Raw genomic sequence first — 15,887 nt, 5'->3', positions numbered from 1 at the left:
GTGTGGGTACTCAAGAGAGTTCCCGCCAAGAAACAGAGGCCACCGGACCGGAAAACCACCACATTGCCTCATGTCGAAGTCGGAAATGGCTTCCCCAGCCATTCCATGGAACCTGAAGCTTCTCTTCTACGTCATGTGTGCAGTAGCGGACTTCTCCGTTCGGAAAGACGGCACGATCAACCGCCGCCTCCTCGAGTTCTTGGAGTTCATGGCTCCGGCGAACCACCGGCCGGTGAAAGGCGTCTCCACTGCTGATTTCACCGTCGACGAGCGCACGGGTCTCTGGTTACGTCTTTTCAGCCCGGCAGGAGTCTCCGCCGGAGAGAAGCTCCCGGTCGTAGTCTTCTTCCACGGCGGAGGGTTCGTCTACCTCAAGGCCAACTCCAGGCACTACGACGCCGTCTGCCGGCGGTTCGCGCGGAGGCTCCGAGCCTTCATCGTCTCCGTGGATTACCGCCTCGCTCCGGAGCATCGCTTCCCGACGGCCTACGACGACGCCGAAGCCGCGGTAAAATGGATCTCGAAGCCCGGGCGGTTGCCGGAATCCGCTGACCTCCGGCGCTGCTTCCTGGCCGGCGACAGCGCCGGCGCGAACATCGTCCACCACGTCGGGTCCCGAATCGCCGCCACGTTGAAGTCGGAGGCACCGAATCGCGACGACTTCCGGCAGCTAAGGATCGCTGGCCACGTTCTGATCCAGCCATACTTCGGCGGAGAGGAGCGTCTGCCGTCCGAGCTCCGGCTGAGGCACGCCCCTATCGCGGCGCTGAAGAGGACGGACAACCTCTGGCGTCTGTTCCTTCCGGATGGTTCGGATAGGGATCACCCATCGGCGAACGTCCTGGGGCCGCGTGCGCCGGACCTTGCGGGGCTGGGTCTCCCTCGGAGCCTCGTTGTCATCGGTGGATTCGACCAGCTGCAGGACAGGCAGAGGCTCTACTACGAGAGGCTGAGGAAGGCCGGGGTGGAGGCGAGGCTCGTTGAGTACCCGAAGGTCGTCCACGCCTTCTACCTTTTCCCGCAGTTCCCGGAATCCCGCGAACTCTTGTCGGAGATCAAGTCCTTCATGGAGGAGCACCAGTTGCAGTGATCCAGCACCATTATCCGATAGAAAGTTGGGGGAGCAGTAGAGGAGGAGAAGATATTTTGGTAATTTACTGAAAATGTTTTTCAAAGTTTTTTATTTTTGTTATTTTTATTTTTGTCTTTTTTTTTTAATGTGAACTAAAAATATTTTAATCGTTAACACACACACACACAAATCAGTGCACCTTTAGGACGCATAATAACCAGTTTGCCACTCACTTCTCACATAAAAATGCCTTTAGTTCTTAATAAAGATAAAATAAAAAATGAAAAAAAAGATGGTGGAAGACATTTTTTTTAATAAATTATCAAAATACTGCCAGCTTCTCAATCCAATCAGCAGCAGTTCGGTTCAATTCCTTTTAATTGGGATGATTAAGATCTTGCTTAGTTAGGAGTAGTAAACCCCATAGTCACAAATAACATTAAAAATCTATTATTTGGAATGCAAAAAAAAAAAGCGTTAAAAGTTAAAAAGAGACATCAAAGACACTTGTGGTACCCCGCCTTTAATTTTTCACCTGATTTGAAGACCGTGGATATCATATCCACCTGTTAGATTTAGACTTCACCAAACTCTAATAAAAGCCAAATAAAAAGCCGTGTGTCTAAAATCCATTGTTTGTTTAAACAGTAGATTACTGTGGGTGTAGAACTCAGCTCAGCCCCGGGCTTCAAATTCAATGCTATCAAACGCTCCCCTTTAAAGCATTTGAAGTACAAAGACAAGGAAGTCATCCACCAACTGGCATGGCAGAATCAGAAAAATTAGGTCGAAGCCTCACATGACTTTTCAAAAAATTAGCGCGAACCTGCGCTTTTTTTTTTCTGGTTTAAAGTTTTATAAGGGGACATTTGGTAACAAAAATGCTGCATTAGGGTTTCAACAAATCTATACAATCTTCAAGATAAATTAAATTTATAGAACAACAACCATGTTGTGAAATGCCCCTTGAAAGATTATTGTTCTTCTAGTCTGTATCAGTTGCCTTAAATTTGCAGAGCAAGGGAAGTAGCTTGTTTGATGTTTGGTTGGCTCAGCTTGGCTGTTCTTCCTTTAATTTCGGAAGAGAAAACTATGGATAGATCGGAATCCAAATGGATATCTATAACATCTAGCTATGCATTTAACTTGATTTTAATTCGAATTAAAAAAAATGAAATTGTATTCAACTACCATTCTACAGGGCGTTTGGATGGCACCCCCATTTAACCAAATTTTGTAGAAGCTAGGTTTTATGAAAACCAAGTTTCTTTTAATGAGTTTTGAAAAGTTAGTTTGTTGCTTCGGCCCTGAAAAGAAGAGTTTGATCTTGGCTCAGAACTAAAGCTAGCTATATCAACAATCAGATCTTTCACTTCTTTTTACAAAACCGGGCTTTATTAAAATTAGGTTGGAGAAAAATTTTAGTTTTTGATGATGGCAAATACGCCAAAGAAACTTGGTTTTAAAGACAAAACCAAGCTTAATTTGCCTTTTAAACCTTGTTTTTGAGTGTCATCCAAACACTCCTACATCATGGATTTTTTTCAAGTGAGGAGGAGGTTAATAACCCACTGTTCCGAAAGATGCCTGAAGACTCTTCTGTTTTACCTACCTTTGGGGTTTCCTAAGTTGCTTCAGCATCAACAATGGTAGTGGTGTATCCTTCAACTTACATGTCGTGTCTTACCACTTAAAACACAAAGGTATAATGCCTATTAAAATCAAACTAGATATCGGCCTTTTTACAAGACTCTAGTTCGACCAGATATGGTGTGCTCCTTGATGCTACAACTTGGACTTTCTTATTAAGTTGTCTTCTTAATATATTATAAAAGCCTTTTTATGTATTTAGAAGTAGGGGCAAAGCCAGCAATTTTTTATAAGGATGGCAGAATTAAAGTTTTTAAATTTTGACAAAGAGCCAAAATATCATTTTTCAAAAATTTTATATAGAACAAATGAAATTTTTTAAAATTTACATGTAATATTTTTTTTTTTAGTTTTTAGAGAGCAAACTAGAGCCCAGGCACGCCTCTCCCCTTGGATCCGCCCCTGGATACAAGACTTTTGGTGATTAATAACACCTCCTTTGACAAATTTCTAGTTTAACAAGCAAAAATTGTCGCGAAATTTTTCCTCCCTTGGCAAAGGCCACAAACAGCCTTACTTGAGAAGTGGAACCACAACCATAAAGTGCCAAAATAATGTTTGCTTGAGCCATCAAACACGCCACTAAAGGTTGTGGGTGACCTCAAGGGATCTTTCATAATTGGGGACACGAGGGACCCTATCAGTGCTACATGCCAAAAATGTGTATAATTTTTTATAGTAGAAAACAATTGCCATTAGAGTTGGTCTCTATGACAATGATATCTAAATAAAAACATCAAAAGGTAAAAGAAACAAATTGGAGGTTCCTTGAAATATGTTGAACTTCAGGGATGTAAACAAGCTGACAACAAAAAATACTTAATTTCTGATAAGCGGAGCACGAAAAATTGGCTGGAGGAGCACTCGTTTAAAAATACTCATATTTGGTGGGACACTTATACATATAAGGATAAATGTTTAAAGATACCTGTTTAAAGACTGTTGTGGGCCCATACCAGTCACCATGTGGCTCCGCCACTGTCTTTGATCAATGGTGCTGTTTCATTTATGGCCTTTAGTGACCTTTAAGTGAAAAATTTTAGCTTCGCAACTTTAAGGATGTGTTTGATTTGGATCTTATATATAATATTGATTTAAAGTTCTTTTATGTGGGACATATGGCATAAACAAATAGCGGATGCTACCGCTGTGTTAAAAATGAGATCTTCAGTGGCAAAAACTTCATATTTGAAATTCGATCGGAAGGGGTCTGACCTTATATATAAGGATCTAAAATTCCCAATTATCTCAAACCACCTTGTTTCTTAGATCTTTCGCTATCAAACACCCCTTAATACTAGAAATTGTAGAGAAAAAATTCCAAACATTCATCTTGTAGAACAATAACCCGCTCGTAGACTAATCAAAAGCTGGAAAATAGATATTACTTCTGTTTAGTACAAGCACCAGTCCCTTGCAATATCCAACATCCCAAAGATTTGAATCTTTTGACCTATACACACACATATTGAATGATGATTCTATATAGTCAACATGATGGACAGTTAAGAGAAAAAAGAAAAAAAAAATGATAAATATTAATTAGAATGAGTGAATGGTGATTAGCTATCCAAAGTTACCCAGCCATCTAGCTAGGACCGTCTATCTGATGTAGACCATCTGATGTAGAGATGTAGATGAATGATTGAGAGAAAAACATGAAGAAAAAGGTGAGAACTAAAACTAGATGATGAAAATGTTTATCACCTTTTTCTCATTGTTTTTTTCTTTCTCGTTCATCATATTAGATCAAACGATCTTAGATGACAAGGTGACTTTATATATATATATATATATATATATATATATAAATGTTTGTTGTTAGCAACATGAACGCACCATAGACTATTGTTAAAAGTATCATGGACACATTATAAACCATTGCTAGTGTTTATGTAAGGACTGCTTTTTAGTAGGATATTTTTTAACCATCCGACAACATTTGATAGTAGAATAACAGCAATTTATGATATAATCAATCATGGCCTTAATACTAAAAAACGGTCACTAATATAATACAACTACAACTTACATAAATGGTTTTAGCGATTTATAGTATTTTGGTGACGAGTTTTTAATTTTAGCATTTATATATATATATATAATTAACAAAATTAATGATTACCAGCTGCGAATGGTAGATCGAAATAGAAAGCGAATCTTAAGTTGCCGCACCCAAAGCCCACTGGATCTGGATCCGCATCCTAACCCGAATCGTTAGAGTCTCCGACCCTGAGTCTTTGGCATTTCTATAACTTTATGCAATTCGTTTCGTGGTCGTCTCCCAAGGTGCGAGCCGTTATGGTTTGATCTGATACTAAATCCGGACCCGGAAAGGTGCCCGACCCGAACCTAAACCGCATCGGTTGACGACCGCCCCCTGTATAAGTGATACCGCGCGACATTACGCATCGCCCGCGCGTGCTCATTTGACCCACCGACCAAAAGCCCCTTCTCTCACTCTCTCTCTGAGAAAAGAGCTGTCCTGAAGATCGTCCTTCTTTCCCTTTCCGGCGGTTAGGTAACATTCCCTTTGTTGTAGAAATTCATCATTAGTTTTGCATTATTGTCGATCATTTTCCTTATGACAATCGTATCCCTTTCCGATTTCTTGAAGTACATGAGGATGAAAGAAAGAAGCTTTGTCTTTCTCCTTTTTATCAAAAATTGTGGTTTTAGTTGGTTCGTTAAGGTTTTTGGATGAGTTTGGCCCAATGGAAGTATCTCTGCGTTTAATGGCAATTGGCAATTCATGTTTGAACTTTGAAGCCACTGCTTGTGCCGCTGTGCGCAATGTTAGGGTTGAGGTTTTGCCGGTTTTTCCGCTTTTTGCGTTGGTCGTTTTGTTCTGTTGATTTAATGGAGAATTTTCCTCGTCCCAAGATTCGTAGGGTACTTCGTGTTGTAGTCGCTGGGTGGAACATGTTGCCTTTAATGATTTTTAATCGGAGGATTGTCCACCAGTGGTGGAGCATGGCGTGGTTTTGAGCGGTTTTATTTAGTGAGCTTAATGAATTCCACTTCCTAATGACTTTTCTTGAGGTGGGTTTGGTGGTGTAGCATTTCTGGGCTGTGATTGGGATATTATTTGCGTCAGATTAAGCTTTGCTTGTTTGTTTTACGGGTTCATTTGCTGCACGTGCGTTGGTTGACCGTTGAACTATATATGTGGCTTAACTTCTCGTTTCTTGAATTAGGTCTGTTGTCTGCCTGCACGTGCATGTTGGATTTTGGTAGGTGCAATACTTGAAGGGCAGATTACTGTGATAATATATAATCTTTTTTGTCTTTAAGTTCTTTTTTTTCTTCGTTTTGCATGCAAAGAAAAAACAGAAAATCTTTTGTATATGGACTCCGCGACCTTGTCTTACAACTCCAAAGAATGAAATTGTGCAAGAACATGACTACATTATTACGCCAACTGCTAAATAGCATGCCACCCTATTAAGGGAGTAGTGAAATTTTGAATACATGCTATGTCATTTTCATCTGCATTTGGTGCATTCTTTGGGTTTTCTGATTGCTGCTACTCCATAATTAATTCCATTATTATTTTCTTTTTTCAGTTTTTTGTGCTGAAAGTCATTCTTTAGTAGTTGAGTAGGAGAACAATGTCTACTGGGAGCACAAAATTGGTGGTAGGTTAATTATGGTGTTCTCTTTATTTTTCATTTACTTATAAAATGTACTTATCCTGTTTAATTTTTTGAAATTATCAGGTTCTGGGTGTTCCTTGGGAGGTAGATGATGAAGGCTTAAGGCAACATATGAGCCAATTTGGTGAATTGGTTGAAGCAACGATTATTAAAGTAATGTTTAATTACATCTCATTGTCTCATTCACTGTTATGCTTTTTGAAAAAAATTACTTAAGGGGTGCATTCCTGTTGTAGATTGTACTGTTGATATTCCAAAAGTGCAAACCATGACGACAAAGAGATAGGCCTGTTGCTTTTGTGTTCATGTGCTGTTAGGCTTCACTACCTGGTGAATTGTCGATTAAGCACATCAAGTATTCTGACGTTGGATTAGCCTAACATGAAGATATCCGAGGAAACATTTTTCCTTTTAGTTCAGTAGGTGATTGTTTTAGTTGTTATAGCATCAATATTGTGTTTTGGTGGTTGATTTTACCAATTATGCATATGAATAGCTGTGGTTTAGAACTTGTCTGCCTTGATTTTATTGGGGACCACATGATATCAGGGTCTGGCCTTCCCTAAGATTCTATGTTCTTAAGAACATAATATGCTTCTGAAAGGTTCAATATTTTTTCATATTAATTAATGTGCGAAGCCTTTACAGTTTTTATAGAGAAAATAGTAAATCATCTTAACAAGGTAAACAAGTAGTGGAAATAGAATCATGAAAAATGTGAATTATATGTCAAATGGGCGATGCAAATAGGCCGTACACCTAAGTCAGGTGTTCACTGAGTATGGGTGCAGCTGCAGCTGCAGCCTTTCTTTCCTGAAAAATAGTACATCATCCATACCTTCACCCTCAGTCATGCGATGTTAGTGTAACTCAAATTGTGAAAATACAGCTATGTGTCATTTATCGTCATTTTTGTTAGTAAAAATGTTTTGTATTAAAATGGTAGTAGAGGAACTCAATTCCTTCATTCGTATTGCCACATATTGACCTAATCTCTAGATGGTACTTACAACTGTTAGAGTGAGATGCTATCTAATATCAATCTCTCTTGTGATTATCAGGATCGGATAACAAAACGTTCGCGTGGTTTTGGTTATGTTACATTTTCTTCTTTAGAAGATGCAAAGGTGTTGAATTAGACTCAAATGTTTAGTGAGTACATTTTCATGTTTGGTTGTTTAATGGTTGTGTAATATCATTAGAAAGCCATGGCAGCTGAGCATGTTATCAGCGGGAGGACACTTGATGTGAAGGTGGCAACCCCGAAGGCAAGTGCTCTTCCTGAGCTGAACTGTTATGAACTTATGTACTTGTTTGTTTTTTAGGATGCTGTGATTTGTTGATGACTACAGATTAGGTATTTTATTGTTATAGCATATATATATGTTATAACAATAAAATATGTGTGTGTGTGTGTGTGTGTGTGTAATATACTTTTGTAGTTTGTAGTGTGCATGTTATAGTTTTCCTATGCACTTGGTGTTCATATGTTCTTTGAGAAATTTTACCTGGACTTGGGTTTGTATCAATATGTAAATACAACTTGAGTGCTAGATGGGCCTAGGCGTTAGACTCCAAGTGAGGCCTGAGTGATCTTATGAAGAGAAAAAAAAAGGAAAAAGATAAAAGGAGGGAAAAGAAAAAGGTCTAGAATGGGTGTTTTATCCCATTAATATATTATAAGCATTGTCTCAAATATTATGAAGTGATAATTTCAGCAAAAACATGTTGCCTGAAAAAGGCAGGAATATATGTTTTGAAAATATCAGCAAATCAAAAGTATCACGATATTTTCACGAGATTAATGTAAACCTTTTTAAATATATCTCAATCCCCTTTTTTCTTTCTTTAACATTTCATTAACTGAGTGTTTCTGTAAGAGAGTTAGTGGAGAACTCGTAATTTGATAATTTTTCTATTACTTATATATTTTTAATCTTTTAAATTCCAAAGATCTTCCCAAGAAAAACAGAACTTTCCTATTAATACTTGAGAAAACTGACTGGTGAGAACTGAGAACCAAAGAACAATATTTATGACAATGATTGGAAGATAGAACATATAAGAAAATAATTATAGTTACATTCTCTCTCTCTCTCTCTCTCTCTCTCTCTCTCTATATATATATATATATATATATATATATATATATATATATATATAGATAGATATAATTATATACAGTTCAATTTAATTGGCCTAGGTCAGAGCGTCTGTGTAGGCTACAACCCCCTTTCAACTACTAAGCTTGGCTGTCAACAATTTTTGCCATAATTTGCTGGAGGCTGAAAAATTTTCTGAATTTGTTTAACCCTCGTTGTTGTCAAGCAAATTAGGTCAAACCTCTTTTGACAAGTTGTATTTTTTTCCCGTAAGATGATGAGCTGCCATTTAATGGGTATAAGCTTCATGACTTTGTTATGTAGGAGGACATGGTGCCACCATTTCGAAAGAGCACTCGCATTTTTGTTGCTAGAATACCATCTAGTGTGACAGATGACATTTTTCACAGGTTATATGGCTAATTTAGTCATACATACTGTACCAGTTTTTTTAGTCCTTTATCATGTATTTACAATGTATTCTTTATATCATATCTTGCATATTCTTGAAATTTGATGTTTTGCCATGATTTTGTTTGGATTCTGTGTTGTCGTTGCAGCTACTTCTCAAAATATGGTGCAGTAATTGATGCTTACATGCCAAAGGTGTGTCCTCTCTCTTTGACGATTTTTTGCCTACTACTCCTAGAAACTGTGTTGTGGCTGCTGGCTAATGCTATTCTCTGTTGTTAACCTAGTGACCAGTAGGCAGATTTAGTTGACCAAGTTGGTGACCAGCCCAGGCCTGGTTCATGAGTCGTGACTAGTTGAGTGATTAGGAGGTTTTAGGTCTTGGGTGCATTTGTTAGTCTGTTTCTTTTTTCCTTTTCATTACTTCCAAGTACGAAGTTTCACTTAGGCTAACCAATAAATTAGTTACTTTTGTTACTTACTACTTAAGCTAGTAGTTCATTTAACTACCTTTGTTATTATATATCTCTCTCTCTCTTTCCTCCCCCCCCCTCCCCCATATATGTGTGTTTGTGTGTGACTTGGATCAACTAATCCTTTTAGGATCTTGACTAGCCTGTGTCTGATTTCTGATTTGACAACTTGGATGCCACTGATACAAATATTGCAAACCCACTTTCTAGAATGAGGAGCGCAGTGTGCATGGATATTTAATTATTGGGTTTGATTTAGAAGCATAGCTTGTCATCTGACCTTTGAAATGCTGCATATATGTTTTAAGTCTATAACGCAAGGATGTTCTTGTAAATCTGAAGTTAAAAAAAATCAAGTTGTCTCCCTGGGAATCCACATGGCTGTATAAATGCATCTTCACCAGATACAGTAAGAAAATAAGGAGGAACGCATGCAGCTCTATTGTACAGAGGAACAACAAGCAGTGTTATAATCCAGTTACAGCTGGATATTCTTGGGTTCTTATTGATGCAGATACCTTAGAAGCATGGGGAAAAATTTTGATCAATTGACCAGCTAATTAACTTCGGTGTCTAAAGGGATGCAGATAAAGAGATGAGGCACATTGATTTTCATGAACAAACTTGTGATTAATTTGCAGTGACAAATCTCATTAAAAAACTTGTGGTTTATTTGAGTAGTCATGTATTTTATGGGTGACTGGAAGCTCTCTAGGAGTCTAGCTTGACTGATTTATTTATTGAAATAAAAGGAAGGTGATGGTGAAATTTATTAAGTATAAAAATGACATTATCACTATCGTGATGTTGCTTGAGTAAAGTTTGCAGAGTCAAATCACATGTTCCATCAGCAATTTATGTCTGGTTGCCTTTTTAAAAAGTCTTTAAATGCATTCCAGGATCCTGTAACAAAGCAACACAGAGGCATTGGATTTGTGACTTATGAGAATGAAGGTAATACCATCTATTTCTCGTATGATTAGGATACGGCACTTTTATATTGACTCTGTGCGCATGAAAGAGCTTGTGTCTGAGCAAACTGATGTGGGTTCCTTTGCTGTTATTTCCTCCTGTATGCTCTTCTATAGAAGCCAAAACCACTTGATGTTTTGTGTTATATTCAAGTACAGATTCAGTGGATCAGCTTATGTCAGAGAGTCACGAGCTTGGAGGGTCAACAATAGCTGTTGACAGAGCCACTCCAAAGGTCTGCTAAATGATTGGCACTTTAATTTTTCATTCTATTTTTGTTGATTTCAGATTAGGATCCATTATTTGACATTGGAGTGTACGAGTTTCGGCACCTTCTTTCTTCTCTTTTGCAGTTTAAGTCAGGTAGCTGCAGCTACCAGTGTGATTCAATTATGTTAGTGGTACGTCAAAATGGTCTAATGTAGTTGATGATGGAAATTATGCAGGAGGAATCCAGGGGATATAGGATGTATAGCCAGCAGTTCAGGACACCACGGTCCTTTGTCGTATCACCTTCCACAGGCTATGAGTATGTTGACAGTGCTTCTAGAGTTGAACATCCAACAACCAACATTCTGCCTTGTGGTTATATATCCCAAGACGGTATTCCAAGTGCAGGACAAATACTAATTGGGGGGGATGTCAACTCAGCAGGAAGTAACAATAATCAGGTTGTTGTGGCTGCTCCGAGAGTTGAGAAAAAGATGTTTGTTGGCCGTATTCCACTTGAAACAACTGCTGAAGATCTGCAAGCCTATTTTAGTCAGTTTGGTTGGGTTACAGATGTTTACCTTCCAAAGGTATGAATTTGCCATACTTGTTTTGTTTATGAATTACAACTAGGCTGTTCTATGTGCTTCATATTTGTGAATATGAACATGAGTATACTATCTTATTTTGCTTGTGATTGCGTACAGGATCCAAAGAAAATATCTCACAGAGGATTTGGATTTGTCACATTTGCAGATGAAGCAACAGCTGCCCGTGTTGCCCGGGTTAGACATTTTCTTCATGGTCGTGAGGTATTTTCTAATTTCTTATTCTAACTTCCAAAGCCATGATTGTATCTGGTGAAGTAACAGACATGCTCTTCACCTTCTATTCAACTTCGTTGAAATGCAATAGATTCTGAGAATGGTATGATCTTTCTACTTTTCTGTGAGCAGTAGAATTGGTATCCATTGCTGCCTTAATTCAATTTGCTTCTTGCTGGTTATGATGTGCATTCTCCAATTGTCAGATTGCAGTTGATTCTGCATCTCCTTCAGATCGACTCCCTGGTGGTGGGCAAGGGGTGCAAGAGCTATCATCAGCAGCCGCTGCTAGTATCACTGGAAATGATGCTTCTCTTCCTTTATCTTCTGGTTCTACTAAATGGGGGAAAAAGCTTTTCATTGGTCGTATTCCACTTGAAGCAACTTCTAATGACCTGAGGATCCATTTCAGTCAGTTTGGTCCTGTCTTGGATGTGTATCTTCCCAAGGCAAGTAGCCCTTTCATCTGCAGTAACTGTCGAACCTTTTTGCTTTTTTTTTTTTTATATATCAACTTACTAGCTTATGTGCTGTTATTACAGGATGGGAAGAAAATATCACACCGGGGTTTTGGGTTTGTTACCTTTGCAGATGAAATTTCAGCTGAATATGCTTCTCAAAAGGTGCACATGGTTTTAGGTCAGAAGGTAGTGTTCTGTAATATCCTTTTTCCTTGAGAATGTGGGAATATGGACTTGTAATGGGGAAATTTTGACATCATATTATATTTTTTCACCTCAAACGTTAGTTACTCATCTGAATTGAGTCAGATCCACTTTGGCATGAGTTTGGATTTAGTTGCGAGGTAAATAGGCCATCATCCAGATTCTGTTTGGGATGCTTACTTGGTGTCACAATGCATAATATGTCATAACCTAATTGCCTTGATTAACTATAGGAAGCTGATTTGGCTCATGCAATATGTAAAGCACTACACAGAGTGCAGTGTGTCTGGTTATGCTTTAATATTTGCCAAACTCAATGATGAGTTTTCAATCCTGTATAGACAGACTATTCCTTGGAAATTTATAGGGGAATAGTTAGGGTTTTTTGAAGACAGAAACTATGACAACTAAAAAAGGAAATTCAATGTGTTTCTTTCAGCATATTTGAACAGCAGTGTGGGTGGCTTTTTTAATTTATTTCGTACTGTTTTCTTTTTTGTCTAGCTAGGGCAAATTGTAGATATGTTCAATGGAGATCTCCTTTGAAGTTACTTTTTTCATTCTTTTGTTTTAGGGTGGAGTACAATTCCTTTTCTAATCTACTTTCAAATGTCTCACTATTTTAGAGGGTATTCGCAACATATATGCAATTGACCAACTATATTATGATTTGAAATGAAAATCAAGTAGTGTTCAGTTGCAATTCCTTTGGCTTTCGAGAGGTCTATGACTCTATATAATGTTTCTAATTGCTGCTAATTTCCATAATGATATTATTGAAATTATTGTAGTAGAGAAACCCTAAAGCTGCATTGTGAAGGAACAGAAAGTCAGCAGCACAAAAATTTTCTGAAAAATGGATGCTCTTTTATTAGAAATAGGATCTTTGAATTTTGGAATTTTTGTTGTTGGCACTCCTTAAGCCATGCTTATTAATATTGATCTTGCTAAGGTTTTCTCGTGATTTTTCTTTTTTCTTTTTCAAAAGAAGATGTGGATTTTTTCAGGGAAAGGTGAGAAATTAAAAAATTTTCAAATATGAAGACTTGAAAAATAATGAGGCAATAGATTTTCTATTTTCTTTCTTGTGAAAATATAAAAAAACAAGTAAAAAGCTTTTCTGCAAACATAAAATAAACAAAAGGAAAAAACTCATATGCTTAAAAGTATAAAAAAAGAGAAACTTGAAAAGCTACCAGAAGTATCTTACAACATTCTTTGCTTTTGTTGATGCGTTGAACGTATTGGGATATTTTGCTGATAGTATCTGCTGGCTTCATGATGGTGACAACATCGGGTTATTTTGAAATATCAAAGATATTTGCAACTATGGTTATAATTTATGAAGCATAGGTACTAATTACCATTGCTATGGATTTTGTTATCACCTTTTAAGGACTCCAGGTTGATGAATTCCTAAATTTTTTATACTGCTTATTTTGTATCTCTGTCTTTGGTTTGTATCACAGATTGTGTTGGATCGTGCTGCCCCTCTTGATGAAGCACAAAGTGGAGGTAATTTAGACCATTCGTCATCGGCAATGGTTGATGCTTCTATGGATGGGTCATCTGCAGTCCAAGTTCGTGATGGTCACTATAAGATTTTGACAAGCCAACAGTCTTACAATCTCATGGTGAGTTCCTGGACCTAAAAAAAAAAAAAATTCTTGCAAGTAATCTACTGACCATTTATCTGTTCAGTGTTCATAAGTTTGGCAGCAAAAGGTGGTACTTTTGAGTGCTTCATTTATTCTTTTTTTCCCACTGTAATTCATTTACCTCTGTTTACTTCTGTGCGCATTCTCATTCTATCTGCTCATGTTCAATTATTAGATTATGGAGGGGTGGGGATGGGAATTGGGACAAGGCTTGAACTCCTGTTCAGTCGAATGTCATGTTTAGTTCAGCTACTGCTTCATTCACTTTTCTTTTCCCTGTTGCGATGTATTTGCCTCTGTTTGGTGCTTGCATGCCTTCTTTCAGTTTGATGCTCAAGATCATTTTGTTATGTTTAGTAATTGGATTGTGGAGCTTCAGAGATAAGATTTCTAGAGTTAAGACAGGTCTAGTTCAACCTATTTCCAGATATAGACAAGTGGCAGTAAAGCTAGTGAAAACAACTTAAAGCTCCTATTTGTACTGCTAAAATTAGGTTGGTGCTCTATAGGTACCTGGTGGTCTCGGAGAAAATAGTGGTACCTTTAGGCAGGAGAATTGAGTGTTTCCGGAGGCTAAGCATCTTTAAGCCTAATAGCTGACAAATTGAGTAGATAAAGCAGAGAACTAATCACACGTGGTTCTCTCTGTCATTATAAGCTGCGGTGGGTTTCTTGGTCCATGACAAGTGTAGAATATCTCGAGCTGCACAAAACCCCCCAAAACTGCAGCTTGTGATTTTCCAATGCCTCTTGTAAAGGTAATCTTTTCAAGACCTTCCATTTTTAATCACAAGTGTCCCTCTTGCCTGAAACCAAACGCAAGTGTGATTCTTTAGTCTGTTGTTTCTCAAGCTATGACCAAAATGAATAGGCTCTGAGTGGAGGAGCATCTTATTTATTGCTTGGGATTTTGTTCATGTAATATATAAAGCAACTGATTCTAGTTATTCATTGCTTGTTCTTGACAGTTAGCACAATACAGAGGCACTGGGAATGTAGACTTGTCCCGTGAGTATGCCCCAAGTCGAGTTCCTAGAGCAACAGCAAGGTACAGACCTTATTAAGTGGAGATCTTAACCTCTTCACAGCCTCACAGCGATTCAATGCAAGTTGGCAGCGATATTAGGTAAACCCTGTTCAATTGTATATCTTACTGCAATTTTTTCATACCTATGTTATGACCCATAAGGCAGCTCCATACATGATGTGAAACCAGATTATATCCTCCCAAGGCCATTTTGGTTGAGTGCTGCAGGCTGATGAGTCAAATTAGTGATGTTTTTGCTTTGTCCAGTGATAGACTTTGTCCAATCGTGTTGTAAACCTGCAGTAATTTATGGCAATTCTACCTCTCTGTATCATTCAGCAGTTTTTATGATGCAATTGCCCTTCATGCTATTTGTCGAGTTTGAACGTTGTTCAATTATTTCTGATGAAGACGTCTAATATAATACTACCTGATTCACATCCCATGGACTCTGATGATTTATGTAACCTTCACTCTTCAAGGTCACTGTACCCACCTCAATCGTACGGGTTCTGGTCCAGTCAACCACATATCTGCACTTGAGTTTTTGAAATTGCTTTGCCGTTGCGCCAGTATCTGCTAAGCTGGGGCCCTTAGAGGAGAAGCTTGTCCATGGTCACCAGGTGTCAATTATTGTTTACCCTTGTAAACCTGATAAAGCTGGAAAGAACAATATATTGTTTTAGTCCTATCTGAACCTACACCTATTTTGCGGCCTTTGCAGAGTCAACCAAAGTTGGAACTGGGTATGCATCATTTCTCTTTGTGAATCCTGAAAACATTTACTTTGCACAGAACGTGGATATATATTGTAAATTGGAGTGGCAACTCGTGTGTCTTTTTCTAACTTTTGATAGTTTCTGACAATCAGTGTTGGTCTTTCAAGATCACCTTTTCGAAGTCCTGCAGAAGTCCTGCATGGTAGATTTTTTTAGACCTTCATACGTGGTGCTTCATGCGCATCCCGTCTGTGTGCATTTTTAGTGTGTTTTTGAAGGATTTGTAAAAAAAAAAGTTGTACGTTATTCTGTTTCTTCCCACTATTCACATCTGGGCGTTCCTGTAACCTGGCGAAAGTTCCTTAGATAAAAATCTTCTTGCTTTTCTTTCTAGTGGGACACGTAAAAAGTTTCACTCTTGTTCCTTCTCTCATTTCATCTTCTGTTG

General features: G+C 38.2%; 2 protein-coding genes across 9 annotated transcripts; both read left to right on the top strand.

Moving 5' to 3' along the window:
• Positions 1 to 85: 85 nt before the first annotated feature.
• LOC116265700 (probable carboxylesterase 18) lies at positions 86 to 1,090 on the top strand. Its single transcript, XM_031646513.1, has one exon. The coding sequence runs from the start codon at positions 86 to 88 to the stop codon at positions 1,088 to 1,090; it is 1,005 nt and encodes a 334-aa protein (XP_031502373.1).
• LOC116245669 (uncharacterized) lies at positions 1,014 to 15,221 on the top strand. 8 transcript variants are annotated; one of them, XR_004170576.2, is made up of 16 exons: positions 5,120 to 5,243; positions 6,289 to 6,360; positions 6,442 to 6,531; positions 7,440 to 7,505; positions 7,581 to 7,646; positions 8,805 to 8,890; positions 9,041 to 9,086; positions 10,264 to 10,318; positions 10,495 to 10,571; positions 10,783 to 11,136; positions 11,254 to 11,358; positions 11,577 to 11,819; positions 11,913 to 12,017; positions 13,505 to 13,669; positions 14,662 to 14,819; positions 15,203 to 15,221. XR_004170576.2 is itself a non-coding variant. In XM_031617167.2 (16 exons), exons 3-16 carry the CDS (start codon positions 6,334 to 6,336, stop codon positions 14,755 to 14,757), a joined length of 1,581 nt encoding a protein of 526 aa, XP_031473027.1. In that variant the 5' UTR covers positions 5,142 to 5,243; positions 5,920 to 5,955; positions 6,289 to 6,333; the 3' UTR covers positions 14,758 to 15,091. The 8 variants fall into 8 exon arrangements, 6 of the variants coding, with proteins under 6 accessions (XP_031473030.1, XP_031473025.1, XP_031473031.1 ...); XR_004170575.2 differs by lacking the exon at positions 15,203 to 15,221 and adding an exon at positions 14,910 to 15,091; XM_031617167.2 differs by lacking the exon at positions 15,203 to 15,221 and adding an exon at positions 5,920 to 5,955 and having other exon boundaries at positions 5,142 to 5,243; positions 14,662 to 15,091.
• Positions 15,222 to 15,887: the final 666 nt, after the last annotated feature.

This window comes from Nymphaea colorata, chromosome 1 (genome assembly GCF_008831285.2).
Source record: "Nymphaea colorata isolate Beijing-Zhang1983 chromosome 1, ASM883128v2, whole genome shotgun sequence".
Lineage (NCBI taxonomy): Eukaryota > Viridiplantae > Streptophyta > Magnoliopsida > Nymphaeales > Nymphaeaceae > Nymphaea > Nymphaea colorata.
The sequence above is the reverse complement of the archived record's forward strand: the minus strand, read 5'-3'. Positions and strand labels throughout refer to the sequence as shown.